This window comes from Lepidochelys olivacea, assembly GCF_965140295.1.
Source record: "Lepidochelys olivacea isolate rLepOli2 genome assembly, chromosome: 10".
NCBI lineage: Eukaryota > Metazoa > Chordata > Testudines > Cheloniidae > Lepidochelys > Lepidochelys olivacea.
In genome coordinates this window covers 70,388,499-70,406,266 of record NC_140420.1, presented here as the reverse complement: position 1 = coordinate 70,406,266, position 17,768 = coordinate 70,388,499, and the positions used below count along the sequence as shown (strand labels likewise).

The window sequence follows — 17,768 nt, the reverse complement described above, 5'->3', positions numbered from 1 at the left end:
CTTGCATAGTGATAAATGGGAAGCATAACCCATGTGCCTTCACTAATGTGCTCTCTTTCAGGTCCAGGCAGACATTCACGCCTGCTACAACTCTGCAGCTAATGAGGCCTTTTGCCTTGAAATCCTGGGCAGCCTGAGGCGATGCTTGAGTCAGCAGGCTGACGTCCGACTTATGCTATACGAGGTAAACTGGCTTTCTGCAATGTCTTCATAAATCACCAGTTTTGCTGCTAAGTAGCTGGTTCTAATCCAGCCCAGGTCAATGATGACTGAATGTTGTCGCCACCAGCTGGATCTTTGGGCGCCTGTGGGAAATGGATTCCAGGTTCTAGCTGAGTTCCTCCTGGGATGTTGACATTCTAGGGACTCTAATTTGTTTTAACCCTTTTGTTTCTCATTATTTTAAATCTATATAAGCCTCCCAAAGGCTTTTGATTATCACCTGTCCTTGATGTATATCTTGGTGGTAAAATGTAATGTGGCTGGCCTGGCCAGTGCTCTGCTTGCCATGTCGGGGACCTGGGTTAGATTTCCAGTCTCTCTCGCTCTGAGGAGGGCTTGGTAAACTGAAGGGACGGCTTGCTTGGCTCCTGGTGGGGCCTCACAATGATGCCTTGATCTGATTACGCAGCAACTTTGACAGGCTCTAATGAGAGCCTTGGCAGGAGGGTGTATGGGGAATCTCCTCAGGGGTCCTGAGGATTCTACCATCCGTTCCCTCTATGTCTGTGCTTTCTCTGGGTGAGAGGCAACCATTTATTTGTCTCTGCCTTGTAGCCCTTTTGGGGCTGACCAAGCTGTGTGTGTGATGGGTCTAGTATGAAGAGCTGTTTTCAGGTGCAAGTCTGACTCCAGAGACACCTATGATGTATCGGGTTTGGGGAAAGGGGCTCCTGGGAAACTGTCTCTAGATCAGAGTGAGCATTCTTGCTTCTCTTCCCTGGGTTTGGGCCGACTGATTTTTGGCGAGTTGGTGTGCGTATTGGAATGTGTTTGTATGCTACAGGACATGCAGATACTTTGCTCTTCCATTGAGGTTTCAAGGTCTAAAGAATTACTGCTCCTATGGATTGCCCTCTGGAATATGTTGTATTTGTGAAATCTGCTCCAGAGACAGGTTGAAATTTTAAGATCGTGCCACTTAATGCTCCAACACTGAAAGTCAGACTTGGGGCTTGATGCTACCCGTACTAAGGGGATACCATCTGGGTGTGGACTCCATGTAAAACATCTGTATCTTCTTCCTGTGCTGTCTCACTTTGCCAGTATTTCCAGCACTCCCAACACAACTTTATTAGCTCCCGATTACTTCCAGTGCGAAAGGGTTAAGTTCACTGTTGCCTTGCAGCTCAAAATTATGTTTGTGGATTGTTTCCTCCTCTTGATAATCTTGGCAAATTTGTCTCTCTCCCCTACCTTCAGGGTTTTTATGATGTCCTCCGCAGGAACTCTCAGCTGAGTAACTCCATAATGGAAACACTGCTGTCTCAGGTAAAGTACATTCACAGAGCAATAGAAAGATGGCAGGGGAGGAAATGTGGGCTCCAGGAATTCCAAGACTGTACATAGCAAAGTGTGAGATGCAAATTCCTCAGGAAAATGTATCTTGCCTGGTCCTGATCCTATGGACTGCACAATGATTGCTCTCCAATAACTGTCCACAGAGACCTACTTACATAATAATAGTCATTGCTGTCCTCCCTTGGAGGAGGGCTCTCCGTGCCATTGTAGGATGGATTAACTCTTCTCAACTCTGTCACACATGTCATGGTCACATCTTCCCCACCAATTGGGCAGGTGGTGGTTTCTCTGAGACATGTCAACATGTCTTCTCTTTCATGATCTGGAGAGGCCACGGCTGACTATTTCCACCACTCCCAACCCTGCCAGTACACCGATTTGAGACTAGACCCAGAATTGAAGCTGGGCAGCTGCAAGGCAGTAGGGGCCTGTCAATGGGAGCCTGATGCTACAGACTTTTCTTTTGCCCTGGTGTATCGCCTCCCAGGGGCACACCTCTGTCCCTCTCCCCTCTGACTTCAGCACTGCTCCTAGCTTGCCTGTTCCCTTGCAGTGTGCAAAGCAATCTAAACTTATTAGGCTGGATTTTCAGCTATGGCCTCTCATTTTTCAGGCTCAATATCTCACTTGTAATTAATTGTGGACACTACCGTTAGCACTTAAATAACTAACTACCCTTGTGCACCACCCCAGATGTGTGATTGACTGTGCCTGTAGTTCACTGTAGGTGCAGAATTACAGGGGCAATTATTTACATCCACTGATGCAGGAGTGGGGGGTGATGTTGCAAACCTCTCTAGTCATTAACTGTCAGCTTTGAAGAGGTAAAATGCTAGTGTTGCTGCATGTAGGTAACCAAGGGAACAGTGAGCGCCCTTAAACATAGCTGCAACAAGACTACATAGATCAACCCCATTTGTGGTCCTTGCTCTTAGAGGATTAAAGTTCGCTTCTAGTTCAGGGATGTATGAGCTGCCGAGGAGGGTTCATTCACTCTAATGAATGGTATGGCAGGTGCATGTTATGCTAATGGCTCAATTACTTACATGGTCTTCAGTCCCTCACAGTCTTTAATGTGAGGTATGGAAATATTTGTACTTAATTTTACAGATGGGGAACTGAGAGGCACAGAGACTAAGTGACTAGCTATTTTTTTTTATTCCTTGTTTTTTGTGGCAGATCAAGCGATACTATGAGCCCGAACCAGACCTGCTTCCCCCACTGAAACTTGAGGGATGTATCGTGGCTCAAGGAGACCAAATATTTCTGCAGGAACCACTGGTAAGAGATATACAGGGTATTCCACTCTTTAAAGCTCACTCATTCCATTGGCTTTTAGGTTTGCAGTTGACTGACTCAAGTCACTCCCTCTTTCTCATCACTCCCTCTTTCTCATTAAGCTCAGCCCCTGCAGGCTTGGAGAGTTGGAGACCAGGACTGGAAACTGAATCCAGTTCTTCTGCAGTGAACTTGGGCAGGTGACGTCACTTCTTCTGCCAAAGCTTTCCCATCAATAAAATGGAAATAATATCCATGATGTTATGGTGCTTACTTCATTACTGTTTCTAAAGTGCTTTGATAGCCCTGGATGGAAGGAGCCATAGCAATAATGTGGTTTTGCTGCTGTTATCCTCTACTGAGCCAGTCCCATTCTTGTCTCCTGCAGCTTAGCACCAACTAGTACAGAAGCACAGGAAAGGAGTCTGTCTCTTCTCTTCTGATCTCGCTCCCTCAGCATGCATTTCCCTCCCTTCCTAATCTGAGGACAGACTGGAGATCTTCAAAAATTCACAGGGTTTCAAAGGGGCCAAATTCAAATCCAGCCCTTAGCCTTTTTTCCTGAAGAATCTTCCATTCCATGCTGAGGGAGGTGTGACTGGAAAGAGACCAGAAGCCTCAGAAATGGTGAAGAAACCCCTTTGAAATCTATTGTCCACACTCTTATCTAATATTCCTTAAATAATTCAGATATAGGTTGAACAGCAAGCCACGTGACAGTGGGTGGCAGCTATGATGTAGGACTTCAGGTAATGAGGTAGGTGAGCTGAAAACATGCACTGAGGGATCCTCTGTTGGAATTCAGAGTATATTGCATTGTTTGAAGTTCATATGTGAGGTTACAGGACCACAGCACTTCTGTTTTAAAACCTCAGCTGTGAGTAAGAAATGCTCGTTCCCATAGGTTATGAACTTCTGAAGCACGTTGTTGTGGCTTTTCCACCTCTGGCTATAGTGGTCCAGCCTGCTGCTGTGGAGAATCCTGTTCCATTGCACCAGTCTCCCTCTGTCCAGCTAGAAGGTTTGGAATGATCCCACTGGCTAAGCCCTTGTTAGCACAGTGAATTGTAATATCCTGTGTGACTGCTTTCTTCAGGCCCATCTGCTCAGCTGTATCCAGCACTGCCTAGCCTGGTACAAGAGCACCATGCAGCTGCGCCACGAAGCTGAGGAAGAAGAGGACGAGGATGACGACTATGTGGGATTCCAACAAGACCTTGAAGAGATGCTGGACTCTATCACACGGCGAATGATCAAGAGTGAACTGGAGGACTTTGAACTGGTAATTCAGATTTTCTCAGCAAGGCCAGGTGAACAGGGAGATTCTTGATTCTTATGGGGTTTTAGAAGGGTTTTTCACTTCTTCATTTTGCCTCTTAGGATAAATCAGCAGACTTTTCTCTGTCTTCTGGCGTTGGCGTGAAGAACAATATCTATGCCATCTTGGTAATGGGAGTTTGTGAGGTCCTGATTGAGTATAACTTTAACATAGGGAATTTCAGGTAAGGTGTCAAGTCCTATCCTTCAGAACACTCACCCACTGGTGAAGTTAAGAGGAATTCATTAGCTATTCAGTATGTCTGGGACAATGTCTTCAGTGTACCTTGCAAGTATAGCACAGCGCCACCAACTGTAACAGGGGAACAGTGAATGACTTCTCATAGCTCATTCCCTGCACATCGTGGTGCAAATCTACACCTAACCTTACGGAGAGTTTTTGTTTTGAACATCACTGTACTTGTCATTATCACAGTTCACTAGGATTTTGAAACAAGGGAAGTGGCCAAGCCAGTATGGACTGGGTGGGACCTGAACTGTGTATTGGAAGGATAGGGAGCTTCATACGTCATCTGGAAAGTATCTTCTCTAACTGGATTAATAAAAGTTCCCATGAAGAAATTGTAGCATTTTGGTCTCTATTATCAGTGTTTTTTACCACCTTCTTGTGATGTTGCAGCAAGAACAAGTTTGAGGATGTTCTAGGCCTGTTTAAGTGTTACAGCAAACTCTCTGAGATCCTGAAGGAAAAAGCTGGGAAGAACAAGTTATCCTTGGCCAATAAAACAGCCCGAAGCTTCCTTTCCATGAGCTTCATATCCACTCTACTCACAGCTTTGTTCAGGTGAAACTGTCACAGCCTGTTTATCTCTGACTTGTATATTACCTTAAACTCACTTCTGTGGTGTTTGTAGGTTGCCTACCTTTTTGAGCAGTACATACTGCACACACACAGGGGGTGCAGCATGTCACTTCTGCACACAGTACACTTGGAGCACTCTCCCGACCAGCCTGGAGCTGTGCAGAGTGGCCGCCTCATGACCCTCAGTCCTGATCTGTAGTTCCTCCTGCTACTCCTTTCCTGGGTCACACTTCAGCTGTATCAGTGCCCCTTAATGCTGCCCTGGAGGGCCTCTGATGTTCCAGTCCTAGGCCATCCCCTACCCTCAGAAAACCAGTGACCCTCAGTCCTGACATGCAGCGTCCCATGCTGTTCTGGCTCTTGGCCTCTACTGAGCAGACTGCCACTTGTACTCAACTGGGGATATGAGTGAGGTTGAAGAGGCTGTTAAAATTCTGGTTTTGGATATTTGCTCCAAGTGGCTTAAATGAAGAACGGGACTATGTTGCTTCCTCCCTGGAGAGGATTTTGCTGTTGGGCTGGAGACTCAATTTATTTCTTTTAAATGAAAGTTCAGATTCTGAAGCACATTTATGTGGCAAATTAAAAAACAACAGTTACGTAGATACACAGTTACATTCCACACAGGGCCCTGTGTGACCCACCAACGGTGCGCTCTGGTGTGCCAAGATGAAATGCTTATAGGCTAGCCCTCTGCATTACATTAAGGTGTGTCCCTAGACTCAGAGGTGTTTTTAAAATGTTCATATGACTCTTCAGGGATAGTGCCCAAAGCCATGAGGAGAGCTTGGCTGTTCTGCGCTCCAGCAGTGAATTCATGCGTTACGCTGTCAGTGTAGCACTGCAGAAGGTGCAACAGCTGGAGGAGACGGGTCAAACAGATGGACCTGATGGCCAGAATCCAGAGAAGATATTCCAAACCCTCTGCAAAATTACTCGGTGAGTTTCTATGTAGCTTGGAGACTTGAATGCTGGACTGCAAATATGTTGGTTTTTTTGAACACCTGAAACTCTCATGTAAAAGTCTGAAAGGGCAACAGTCAGTGGCAATTGTTTGAAACTGTAATTAGCACCAAATTATAACAAAATTGCCTCCTGTGTTCCTGAGACATCTGAGCAGCAGACACCTTGATTTCTCCATCAAAGTGAGTGATAAACCAAGTGAGATAATGAGAGAGATGGAAGAGCCATTCTCTGTAAAACCGAGCTAACTTCTGGTAGTTAATTTGTTACTCACAGTAGGAAACTAGAATGGCTATAGACCAGGCTTCTCAGGCCTTTGGGAGGGGCCTCCATTCATTTAGTTTGAACCCCGCTCCAGTTACAGTTTGAAATAGTTATATGTGAAAGAGGAGTTCACTTTTAGCCAAACATTGGCTGTTTCCCTTTGAGTTTAAAGCCTTAGTCCTGTATCTTCCTCATTCCTCTGATGGTGGTAGAAAGTAGATGACAATATAGTACCACTCTGATTAGAAGTCACTTTTGTGTAATATAAATTTACATGCTACACAAACATCAAGAAAGAAACGCATTCAGTTCTAAAGAACCTATAGTCTCTGTCTGATCGTGCAAACTCCTCCTTGTGCAAATAATCCTTACCTATGTCAATAGTTGTATTGAAGCCAATGGAATTACACATGTTAGCTAAGAACTATCCATCTGAATAAAGGAGTTTTCATGATCAGGCTGTAAGATAAACCAGAGAAGGGTCATCATGGCAGGTAAAGGATTGTGTGGAGAGAGAAATGGCTGGAAGAAGGGGAAAGAAGATTCTTGGTGGTTGAGAACAGGAAGACTTTTACATTACAGGTCCCCCTCAGACCAAACACTTCTCATTCTTCAAGACTTCTCTATTTAGTTTCTCTTTTCTGTACATTCACCATCTTATTTACATAGAGCCCAATACAGATATCTGGCCCATCAAAAACACAAACTGTAGGGAGACAAAGTCCTTGTGGTAAGTTGCGTAAGTCTAATTGACAAATATGACACCAGTGATAAAGGTTCAGACATGGGGAGGGGGCACACTGAGCCAGTGAGGGAGGGAAGGCCATGTGAAAGGGAGTGAGTTTTTAAAGAGGGATTTGAAGTAGGAGCAGGAAGTCAATAGGCACATGGGGGGAAGGAAGAATAAAATTATCAGATGGGTCAAACAGGAAGAATGCATAGAAAACAATGGCTGTGAAGCTTGTATCAAAACGAATTTTGCCTTTAAAATGACTCTCTTCCCATTCAATTGTACTGAAAGAAGATCCAGCCTGTAGAGTCCAGAACTGATTCTATTCCAGTTCTTGTGCTGTGCAACCAACTATGCTAGAACATGTGAACTAACTCCCCACCCACCTCTTACAGGGTCCTGTTATGGAGATACACTTCAATTCCAACTGCAGTCGAAGAGTCTGGGAAGAAGAAGGGCAAGAGCATCTCACTGCTGTGCTTGGAGGGCTTGCTGAAGATATTTAACACAGTGCAACAGCTCTACAAGTCCAAGACCCCACAGTTTCTACGGGCATTGGGTAGGCACTTTGGCTGTGACAGAACAGGTCTGCTCAGTCCTAGACTCTCACTAATGGGGCTAGATGTGCTGTGGAGGCTTTGCACAGGACCTCTGGATAAGGAGAAAGTTGACCTCATGTCATTCAGAAGTGATGCTGGTCACTGAGCTCCAGCTGGCTTTCCTTGCCTCAGGCCAGTCCCAGAGATGTGAGGGCTCAATAGAAGCAAGCAAATAGTCTCTGTTGGCAGAGCATGACTGGAGGTCTTCCTGTTTGAAATCCTGCCTTGAACCATCCTTTTTGCCCTCCACAATTCTCCAGTATGTTTTCCTCAGACTTGTGGCCTTTACCACCACCGCAAAGGAGAATGTGCGTGCATGCTTGTGTCTGTACTAAATCCTGTATGCTGGACTCAGCACTTAACTCATCACCTCTCTCTCTCAGATATGGCTAATGATGATGCAGAGGAAGAGGAAGATATTAACGTCACCAAGAAAGCTGCCTTTCAGATCCGACAGTTTCAGGTAAATAACAGAAATGTCACTGTGGGTAGCGAGTGGTCTCAAAGCATGAGCTAATTTGGGGGTACCTTTGGATGTTTTGCCTAGGCTATTAGCCTGCTACCAACTGAAAAGAAAATGTCCTGTGACTGACCCACTGAGTGATTCACTGGCACCTTCAGAAGAGTTTCACACCTGTTAGGAAGCTCAGTAAGACTTAGTGCATATAGGGACTGAGCGGGGTGCGTATAAGGAGCTGCATCCCTCCCTTAATGTGGTCTGTACAGTGCATAAGAAAGCAACTCTACGGACCAAAGGTACAATCCACACCTCAGTGAATATTGTAAGAGCCTTACTAAAGTAGAAATTAGCTGTTGTTTAACAGCTTGTAACAAAATCAGATGCTCACGGATATGTTCTAAAAGCATCTGGATTATCTCTGTAAGAAATTTTGCTTTCCTTCAGTGTTGGTGCTGCCTATGCTGGGGCGGGCTGCTGATTTCTTTACATGCCCCAGTCTCAGAGGCTTTTGGTTACTTGCCTCCTAAAATGGCCCAGGCATGCATATGTACTGGATTCTGTCCTTCCTCCCCATGATCAGAGGTCTCTGGTGAACCAGCTCAGCAGTGCTGGCGATGACTTCAACAGCAAGGAAGCCCTATCACTTGTGACCATTATCTCCACTTTGTCCAAGCTACTGGAGCCCTCCTCTTCACAGGTACTTAGCAGAGCTGTTAATGATTGGTGAGAATGTGTGTGGTGCTGGCAGCAGTGGGGTCTGAACATCCATGATACACGGGGAAAAGGTAGTCAGCTTGGTTTGATTGCAGACCCCCAGATGGTGATGGGAAGATTTTTGAAATGTTCATTCCCCTGTGTGCTTGCAAGCAGACCAAACGCTGCCAGGATAACTGGCAGCCAAACTTTAGCCTACAATACTGAATGTCTTCAGGAATGACACGTTTTAGGAAGGCTAAATTAATGAGGGAGCAGTAGCACTGGCTGGAGCCATAATGTGGGCAGATGCTGTACATGCTTCCCTGTGATACCTCTACTAATTGTCCTTTATTATTTGTATTGCGCTACCACCTAGAGCCCCTACCCCTATTGTGCTGGGTGCTATCCAGTTGTGACAGAGAGACAGCCCCCTCCCCCCTATCCTGATCGCCATCCTCCTGCTATGCCAGTCCAGACCCCTTGCGCAGCTCTGACAGTGCACCTTGATCCTGACCTGCAGCAATCCCTGCCTTTCTGCAGAAGTCCTGGCCCCTTCCTACACACACCTCAAGCCTGGACTACAGTATCCCTGCTACCTGGCCTCCTGACTAGTAGCTACTAATCATGCCAAACTGTGGTGTTTCTTCTATATGGGTACAGATCCACTGGGGGGCCCCTCTAGCCCCATCTCTTCAAGGAAGAATGGTTGAGGGCTTAACCCCTCTAACACATACATACAACATTTAAAGGGCTATAGTAAGGGAGACCAAATTTTACCCAGCCAACGGCGAAATTGAAAATTTGCCAGGAACATGAAGGCCTTGCCTACTTTGGAGTAAATGGAGTAGACTGTAGTTACTCTTCTCTTCAGTAAGAGGCTGTGTCCAGGGGAGACCACAGACCCTCACGTGCAATGCATTGTCTTGAAACAAGCATCTACCACTCTTCACTAGGTGTAGAACTCCACAGACCCTGTCTGGGCATCTTTCTGCTAGAGGTGCCTCTGTTGGTTTCCATGGATGGTTGGTTACTGTTGTGCTGAGCGTATTTCTTGAAATCAAACTGATTTTCTTCAGTTTAGCATTGTCTTTGTGACTGCATTCATGTAAAACCCTTTTTCCCTTGTGTAGTTCATACAGCTGTTCTCTTGGACAGTCAAGATTTGCAAGGAAACCAGTCTGGGTGAGTAAGATTTTTGGAGTAAATTCAGACTTGAGGTACTAATGTCAATGGAGTTGCATCTGCTCACACTAGATCTGAATTTGGGCCTCTGATACTGTGCTCCGAGTTCCTCTTCCATTCATCCTTTTGATGGGTTCAAGCTCAAAGCCTTGTTTTACTGACAAATGCAATGGATTTGCAGATAATAGTACGGGATGTGCTAGGGCCACTTCAGAGTTGTCTTCTGTGGCGCTAGCCGGCTGAATGTTGGGTGGGTATCTTTCATTTCACCTCCCTCCCCTCTTCAGCTGTCTAGGACTGGATTTTGTTTTGTAAAGATAGCCACTGTTCTCGGACTTGGTGTCCCAGCTTATGGTCACTCGACTGCTTGCTGATGACTAGAAATTCCAACATCTCCCCCTTTAACTTGCAGTGCAATAGCATTTGCTTCCTAGTCACCATTCCCCTATGAGCTGAAGGGTCCAATCTACCTCATTCCCCCTTGAAGTATATATTATTTGAAATACCTCATGTCTCTAACTTCCTGATCTAATCATAAGCTAAGGGTACTGGGCAGGGATGTAGGGTCAGAGCTAAGGCTGTTTGGGGAACCTTAACTTTAAATTGCCTGACTTCCAAGCTCCTCTTTTGTAACTACAGTGTTTTAACAAGGGTTGAATGCAGTATGTCTCTGTACCGCCTAAGCTGTCTGTGTCTCTCTCTCCTGAAATGTAGGCTATAGTAAAATGCATGCTTGATCTCATCCTAGCAGGATGACTGACAGTCGTTGAAAAGCCAGTGGAGTGTCATGGCTGGTGACTGTCATTTCCTCTCCTTTCTTGCAGAGGATTCCCCTTGCTGTAAGGGTTTGCTGACCCTGCTCTTCAATCTCCATGTTCTCTACAAAAGCCCTGTCGGCCTGCTGCGTGAGCTCGCCCAGGATATCCACGCTCACCTTGGAGACATAGATCAGGTGCGGGCCAGAACCCCAGCTCTCTGTGTAAGCTTAGCATCGCCTGTGCTGCGAAGGCCGAGGTGGAGTGTGTCTGAGCACTCCATCCCTGGAAGAAGCCCCAAATACATGCAGCATGTGACTGAATCCAAAGATTTGATTATCAGAGAGTCTCTTTCCCCACAGGATATGGAGGTGGAGAATCCATCACATTTTGCTATCGTGAACATCAAGACAGCAGCCCCTACTGCCTGTGTGAGTTGGAACAGTATATGTAAGACCTAGTCTCTGCTACTACTATGCAGCTGGTGCCAAGACTCACCTTGGTACATGTGGGTTGCAGAACTCCTAATGTGCTAAACTATGTTCAAAAACCTGTTTTGCTTTCTCTTTTTTCCTTAGCTGCTGGTCCTGGCTCAAGCAGAGAAGGTCCTTGATGAGGTTGATTGGCTGATCAAGAAGCTTAAGAACCACTTGGTATTGGAGACACCAGGTAATGAGATGGCCCTCTGCTCTGCAATGGCCTTAGAGCTCCACAAAAGAAAGACAGAGATAGATATCAAGGAAACACCTCACAGTTTTGAACAGCCAACTTACTAAGATGGCTTCTTGACATAGATGGTGAAGGCGCCTCCCTTGTGCTGGTCCCAGGAGGGAAATGTAAGAGTTGTCAATCGTTACACGGATTCATCCCACACACATACTCTCCCTCCCTCTCTCCCCCCGCCCTCCTCTCACATGAAGATGGACATTTGTATTTTGCCATCTTAGTATTGTGTTGATTGCTGGGAACTGGGTTTTGGGATAAATATTTGCAGGCTGCATGTGACTTCAGGAGAAAGCTGCTTGTCTAATTGTGGTGGGGAGGAGCAGGAAGGGTCACTGGACTGAACCTATATGTCCAATGGTAGGGCACAAGGGGCTACTGCTAGCTCACTGACCAGAGCAGATTACATTTTAGTTCTGAGAAGGGCAGAAGTGGGGGCTTTTTTAGCACCACTTTTAGCAAAATTTGTGCTGGTTTTTACTTCACTTCCCCCAAAGCATCAGTGTGTATGTGCTGTGGATGTACCTATCTCTTCTCTTTTTAGAAGACTCCTCTCAGGCATCAAGCCAGATCCAGTCTCTGGAGAAGGCTATAATCCTGCAGCTGGGAACGCTGCTGACAGCTTACCATGAGCTGGTGCAAACAGCCCTTCCTGCTGGGAGCTGTGTGGATACTCTGCTGAGAAGCCTGAGCAAGACTTACACTATTCTCACCTCCCTCATCAAACACGTGAGTGCTCTTGTGCTGAACTGGCAGGATGAGATTTAAACATCTCTGCCCTTTCCCCACAACAAGCTAACAGTGGCAGCAGCTCATCTGCAGCTTGGGACTGTCAACGTGATGTGTAGTCATGCCAGTCCTCACCCTCCTCCAGTGGCAACATGCATATGAGTTTCCTAGCCTCTAGGTGGTGGCGGCCTCTAGCAAAGACAAAGGGTGCCTCTCTCCTGCTTAGTAGGTAAGGGCAGAGCTATGCTGCCCTTGGCTGGGAGCGGCTCTTGCATGCTTTGTAATCTTTCAGGCCCCTCACTGGAGAACCATGTGTCATTCACACTATGCAACTTCCCCGCCTCCCACATCCCATCCATGGCTTGACACCTACGATGTAGAAATTAGCACATAAGGACTGACCAATGGCCTATTTAGTCTGAGATGATGCTTTGGAGGAAGGCAAAGAATTCCCTATGCCCCTAAGCAGTAGTGACGTGCATGATGTGTGGGGAATGCTTCCTCTGTCCCACCGGTGACCAGCTTACACCCTGATAGTTCCTGTAACTTCCATCCTAACTAGTGTGGGCTGCAGAGCTTCTTCCTATAAGCACTCATGCAGTGCAGTTTGGTTGTTCCAAAGGCAACCTCAGAAACATCTAGCCCAGTGGTTCTCAACCAGGAGTACCTGTACGCTTGGGGGTACGCAGAGGTCTTCCAGAAGGTACATAAACTCATCTAGATATTTGCCTAGTTTTACAACAGGCTACATAAAAAGCACTAGTAAAGTTAGCACAAACTAAAATTTCATACAGACAAAATGAGAGAGTCAGCAATTTTTCAGTAATAGTGTGCTTGTGACGCTTTTGTATATTTGTCTGATTTTTGTAAGCAAGTAGTTTTTAAGTGAGGTGAAACTTGGGTGTACACAAGACAAATCAGATTCCTGAAAGGGACACAGTAGTCTGGAAAGGTTGAGAAACACTGATCTAGCCTGCACTGCAGTGAACATTCCCCTTGCTCACAGTCCCTCCTTTGCCGCCTAACATTTGTACAGGACAGGAACTTCACTTTGCCAAGTCCAAGTAAGGTGTGACTGCATCAGAGAAGGATAACCCCTTGCCCCCTAAGTGGGGAAGCAATTAGTCCTCTGAGTAGAGGGAGCCTTTCATGTTGCTTTCATCTGAATTCCCTCTCCCATGTGCTCAGTGGGACAAGGAATATCACAGAGTGAATTGCTTCCAGCCCTTGCCTGGAAAGACAAGCTTCAGGGGATGAATGGAGGTGTCTGAAGGAAGCTCACTCTCGTGTATTTCTTGCAGTATCTCCAAGTTTGCCGCAGTGGCCTGGGCACAATTTCAGGGAGGCTGGAAAAGCTGGTGAGTGCCACCTTATTATGCTGAGGGATAAGCGCACTGACTTGTTTCAGGAATAACACTGGTATCTCTGCTCCTTCATAGGTGAAGCTCTCCGGTTCCCATTTGACTCCACAGTGTTACGCCTTCATCACATATGTACAGGTAAGTGGGCTAAGTTTCCTGTGGAAACACATGCTTCAGCACTAAAGGGGAGTAGCAGGAACAATGAGAAGATCAGCACTGCCTGTATTTCTGAACCCTCCATTGTGTGGCTTGAGGCTGCGATCATTCCAAGCTTCAGCTTATGCCATATAAGCATGGCAAGAGACACATTCTTCTTCAGTAATGAAGGGATTAAACTTCTGCGCAGACAGAGCAAGAATATTGATTTCAGCTTGGGAAAGGGAGGGAAGTGGCTGTGTGCTGGTCTTTAAGCCATGTATTAGATCACTTTCTATTTCTATGCACGTGTGGATACTGACATGTGGCTTCTTTGGGCAAGTTTGGTATTAGTATTAACAGCAAATGGAAGAGAGACTCCAAATACAACACAGCCACACACCATATACATTAATATAATTGGCAATCTCTGCTCAAGGTGATGGCATGGGTCAGGATTAAGGTACTTTGACAGATACGTCTATGTATGGTTGAGCAAGGGGCGCTTCAGGTCAGGACCAAGGGGCATTGCCAGAGCCATGTAGGGGAGACCAGAGCTGGAATTACAGGGGGAGCTGGAGCTCGGGGTTAAGCTATGTTGGCAGAGCTGGGGGAGGAATGGGGGGAAGCTGGCATAAACACCTATCCCTGGCTCTGGCAGTATTGTTAGCTTCTCACTTCTGTAAACTTCCAAATCCCTCAGTGAGCTGTAAACATTGAACTAGCCACGTGGAGAAGACATTTGTCTGCCATGATTTGGCTACGGGCTGTTCTTGCTAGCCCTGTGATGCTGTGCCCTGTGCTTTCTTCCTTCAGAACATCCACAGTGAAAGCCTGAGCTTTGCAGGGGAGAAGAAAAAGAAGAGAGAGGATGAAACTGCTGCAATTGCTACAGTCATGGTGAGCTTGATTCACTCCCTGTTAGAATCTGGTTGCATGCAGCGGAAATAGCAATGTTGTCGATTCTTAAGATTTTATCATGGAGCTTGTGATGATTGGTGTTTTCTTAAAGCTCTGTCTCTGGAAGGCAGGTAAATACACCACAAACTCACCTTTCATTTAAGTAAAAACAAAGTTTGTAGCCCTCCTGGCTGTGGAGAAAAGTTGGAAAATATGACCCCAGTGCCACCCTAAAGGCTCAAAAAACAAGGCAAACAACAAAAGCAGCTTTTTAATCTCATGACTTTTTGGTGCTTGACTCTTTCTTTGAACATTTGGGGTTGGCAATACCGGCACATTTCCGTTTCAATGTGCTGATGGGCTCTCTGTGCTGCTGGAGTTTCCTGAGAAAGATGGAGCACTTCGTTTGACTAAATGAGGTCAATAATTGCAATTGCAAGTGACTGAGTTGGAAAAGTGTGAATGGGAACTGGAGGGTTAGTTACACTGGTTAAAGGTGTGTGACCCTTCATATTCATCAAAGCATTTTGCTATCCACTGTTATGTTTACCAGCTGGTCAAATGTCAGACACTCCTGTGCCATTCAAGTGAACCAGTGCTTTGCTGGTAAAAAGTAGTGAGGACAGCAAAGACAATGACTTCCTCACTGCTCCCTGAAGGTAAAGTGATGCTGCTAAGGACAGCAGATTTACCTGGAGCTGGATGCTGCCTCCTGGTTGATTATTAGAAGTGAAGGTCATAACAGAAAATAAATGGAGCAGAAATGCAGTGAGTTGGAAATGGGTGCTGTCAAACGGAAAAACCCAGCTCGGGAATGGTCAGAAGAGTTCAAAGCCATGGAGAAGTACCATGGAATACCTGCTCCAAAGGTGGTACTGATCCAGTTGGTTTAAAAACAATCCTGAACCTAAACTGGCAAGGTTTGGTATGGAGTTGATACTTGGTACAGAGGAAGGGATGGTGTCAGTGGTGTAGTACTGAAGTCGTTCACTGACAATCTGGGGTTGTCTGAACCAGAGATGGGCTAGAATTACAGTAATGATGCATCATGTTCACTGAAGGCAGGATGAGAAGTAATGGATGTAATCTGCAGGAAGGGAAATTTAGATTAGCTATTAGGAAGAACTTTCTAATTCCAGGGGAGGTGGACAAACCCTTGTCAGGGATGGTCTAGGTTTACTTGGCCCTGCCTCAGCCTAAGGAGCTGGATTTGATGATCTCTCGAGGTCCCTTCCATTTCTATGACTATGTCCCTTGACATGAGAAAGTGGAGTTCTGTATAATGCCTTTAAGCAATTGGCAACTGTGGTAAATAGGTTTTAAAATCTCTTCCATTTGGTTATGGAAATCCAGACTGATGGATTGATGAAGATCAGATGAATGTGTGCATTGTTACATACCTGGGCTGCTCACACTGCATTAAGTTTACTATGGGAGCCTTCAGTGTTCACGTCCAACCTCTTTTTTTTTTTTTTTTTTTTGTATTACAGGCCAAGGTGCTTCGGGAGACCAAGCCAATCCCAAACCTGATTTTTGCTATAGAGCAGTATGAGAAATTTCTTATCCACCTCTCCAAAAAGTCAAAGGTAATCTGCCCTCCTCTGCAGCAGTCTGTGGCTCTGCGTGGCTGAAGGACAGATGACATACATACAGCAAAGCAACATCACTGTGAAAGGCTGCTGTACCTCTTCTTGGTTTTCTAAATGAATGTTACTACAGCTGTTATCAATGCAACTGGTCACAGAAGGAATTCACCATCATGGCAACTTTCTCACAAATCCTGGCCTGACTTTCTATTCTAAATTGATGTTACATTCAGGCAGCTGGCATCAATGCAGGCACTTGGAGAAGCATACGCTTTCTGAGGACTTAGCCATTTTGTATTTTCTTGTTGAGTAGAAACTGAAAAGGTTAATGCCATTGCTCTGCTCATTCATCTCAACTGCAGTGAAAGAAACATCCCTAGCCAAGGCTCTCAGCTGAGATGACATCAGGGTAATATACACATTTAGGGTTCCTGCCTACTCCCACCCCCTTAAAAAACCCATAAGGTAGGTGGCTTTGCCCATTTGAAAGTGGAGGCAGGGGATGTTGAACACACCCAGGATGGAAGAAAGGGAGTGTGAAAACATCACCTGGACTGCCACAGTCACACACTGTTATTGGCGGGAAGGTGACCAGGGACTCTGCCCTGGCACTAGGCGGGAGGAGCAGGCAGTGGTAGAAAGCTGCACTACAACAGGTATTAATGCTGTAGCATTCTCTCCTAGCGATCAGCCTTGAAATACTCATTGTCTTTTGGTTACGGTAGGTGAACTTGATGCAGTACATGAAGCTGAGCACCTCCCGGGACTTCCGCATCAATGCATCCACACTAGAGAGTGCGCTGCAGGAGAAGAACACTGAAGATGCTGAGAACGAACCAGACAATGACCAGGTCAGAACTCTCACAAGAGCAAGTGCCAGGGCTCACTCTCTCTGAGATCCAGCTGAGGCTGGGCTTTCCATGTGTGTGAAATCAGTGTAAAGTGAGCCTGCCCTAGTTCCATCTTTAAAGGGGAATCCCTAATTTACTATCTGCCCATTTAATGAGTGAAATGGTAGAGACCCAACTCTGCCATCCCTGTAACGTGACACTGTGTTGCTTAGCCCAACACTTTGCCCTGAGCTAGTTTTCACTCAATATGCCAGTACCAATTCAAATGAATCAGTTTAAAATAAAACAGAGACATTATAGCAGTACTTTAGAAAAGCCCACAGCTTAATTCTGCTGTGTTCCCCTTAACTATTGATTTTCTAGGGTGGGTGGAAAAAAAATCAGGTTTGCACGGTATGACTTGTGCTTTTAAACTCTTAGTGCTTCTTGGCTCTAGGACTATCAGTGTTTACAGATGTCTCTTAACTCAATGGCACTCATGCTGCATTTTACAGACTGCTCTTGGCCTAACAGACTTGTATCCAAGATGGGGGAGTGTGTGTCTAGGATAAAATAAACTTATAACAAAAACCTCAAGAGAAGCACTGCCTTATCTTGCTTTCCAGTGCTGAAGGCAGAGTAGCATATTAGCCTTCTTTAAATTCCACAGGAAAGGAATCTGTTCCCCTCTGACTGATGCATTTGTGAGAGTGCTAGAATGTCCTGCCTCCGAGAGGCTTAATCGGTTTGTTCCCTTAGGGATCTACTGTAACACAACAGTGGTCAGGGCCCTTTTGGGGTAGACACTACAAACAAAATAAGGAGGCTCCTGCCTCAGGTCTTATACTCAGTCTGATTTCCAGATAAAACAAGTGTGCATTAATGGGGCTGCTAGCAGTATCTGTGTGAGGAACAC

The 17,768-nt window shown here is 45.8% G+C and overlaps 1 protein-coding gene across 4 annotated transcripts in view; it reads left to right on the top strand.

Moving 5' to 3' along the window:
- The window catches only part of FANCI (FA complementation group I), a 34,587-nt gene that overhangs the window by 15,725 nt on the left and 1,094 nt on the right, over positions 1-17,768 (top strand). For 3 of the 4 annotated variants that reach the window (XM_084641342.1, XM_084641343.1, XM_084641344.1), the window contains 20 exons: positions 62-184; positions 1,423-1,491; positions 2,701-2,802; positions 3,896-4,081; positions 4,180-4,301; positions 4,757-4,921; positions 5,699-5,878; positions 7,292-7,455; positions 7,879-7,958; positions 8,536-8,652; positions 9,782-9,833; positions 10,658-10,785; positions 10,951-11,019; positions 11,167-11,257; positions 11,856-12,040; positions 13,342-13,398; positions 13,480-13,539; positions 14,353-14,436; positions 15,927-16,022; positions 16,748-16,873. In XM_084641342.1, coding sequence (XP_084497468.1) covers positions 62-184; positions 1,423-1,491; positions 2,701-2,802; positions 3,896-4,081; positions 4,180-4,301; positions 4,757-4,921; positions 5,699-5,878; positions 7,292-7,455; positions 7,879-7,958; positions 8,536-8,652; positions 9,782-9,833; positions 10,658-10,785; positions 10,951-11,019; positions 11,167-11,257; positions 11,856-12,040; positions 13,342-13,398; positions 13,480-13,539; positions 14,353-14,436; positions 15,927-16,022; positions 16,748-16,873 — 2,256 coding nt within the window. The remainder of the gene's footprint in view (positions 1-61; positions 185-1,422; positions 1,492-2,700; positions 2,803-3,895; positions 4,082-4,179; positions 4,302-4,756; positions 4,922-5,698; positions 5,879-7,291; positions 7,456-7,878; positions 7,959-8,535; positions 8,653-9,781; positions 9,834-10,657; positions 10,786-10,950; positions 11,020-11,166; positions 11,258-11,855; positions 12,041-13,341; positions 13,399-13,479; positions 13,540-14,352; positions 14,437-15,926; positions 16,023-16,747; positions 16,874-17,768) is intronic. The other variant, XM_084641345.1, reaches the window with a different exon arrangement.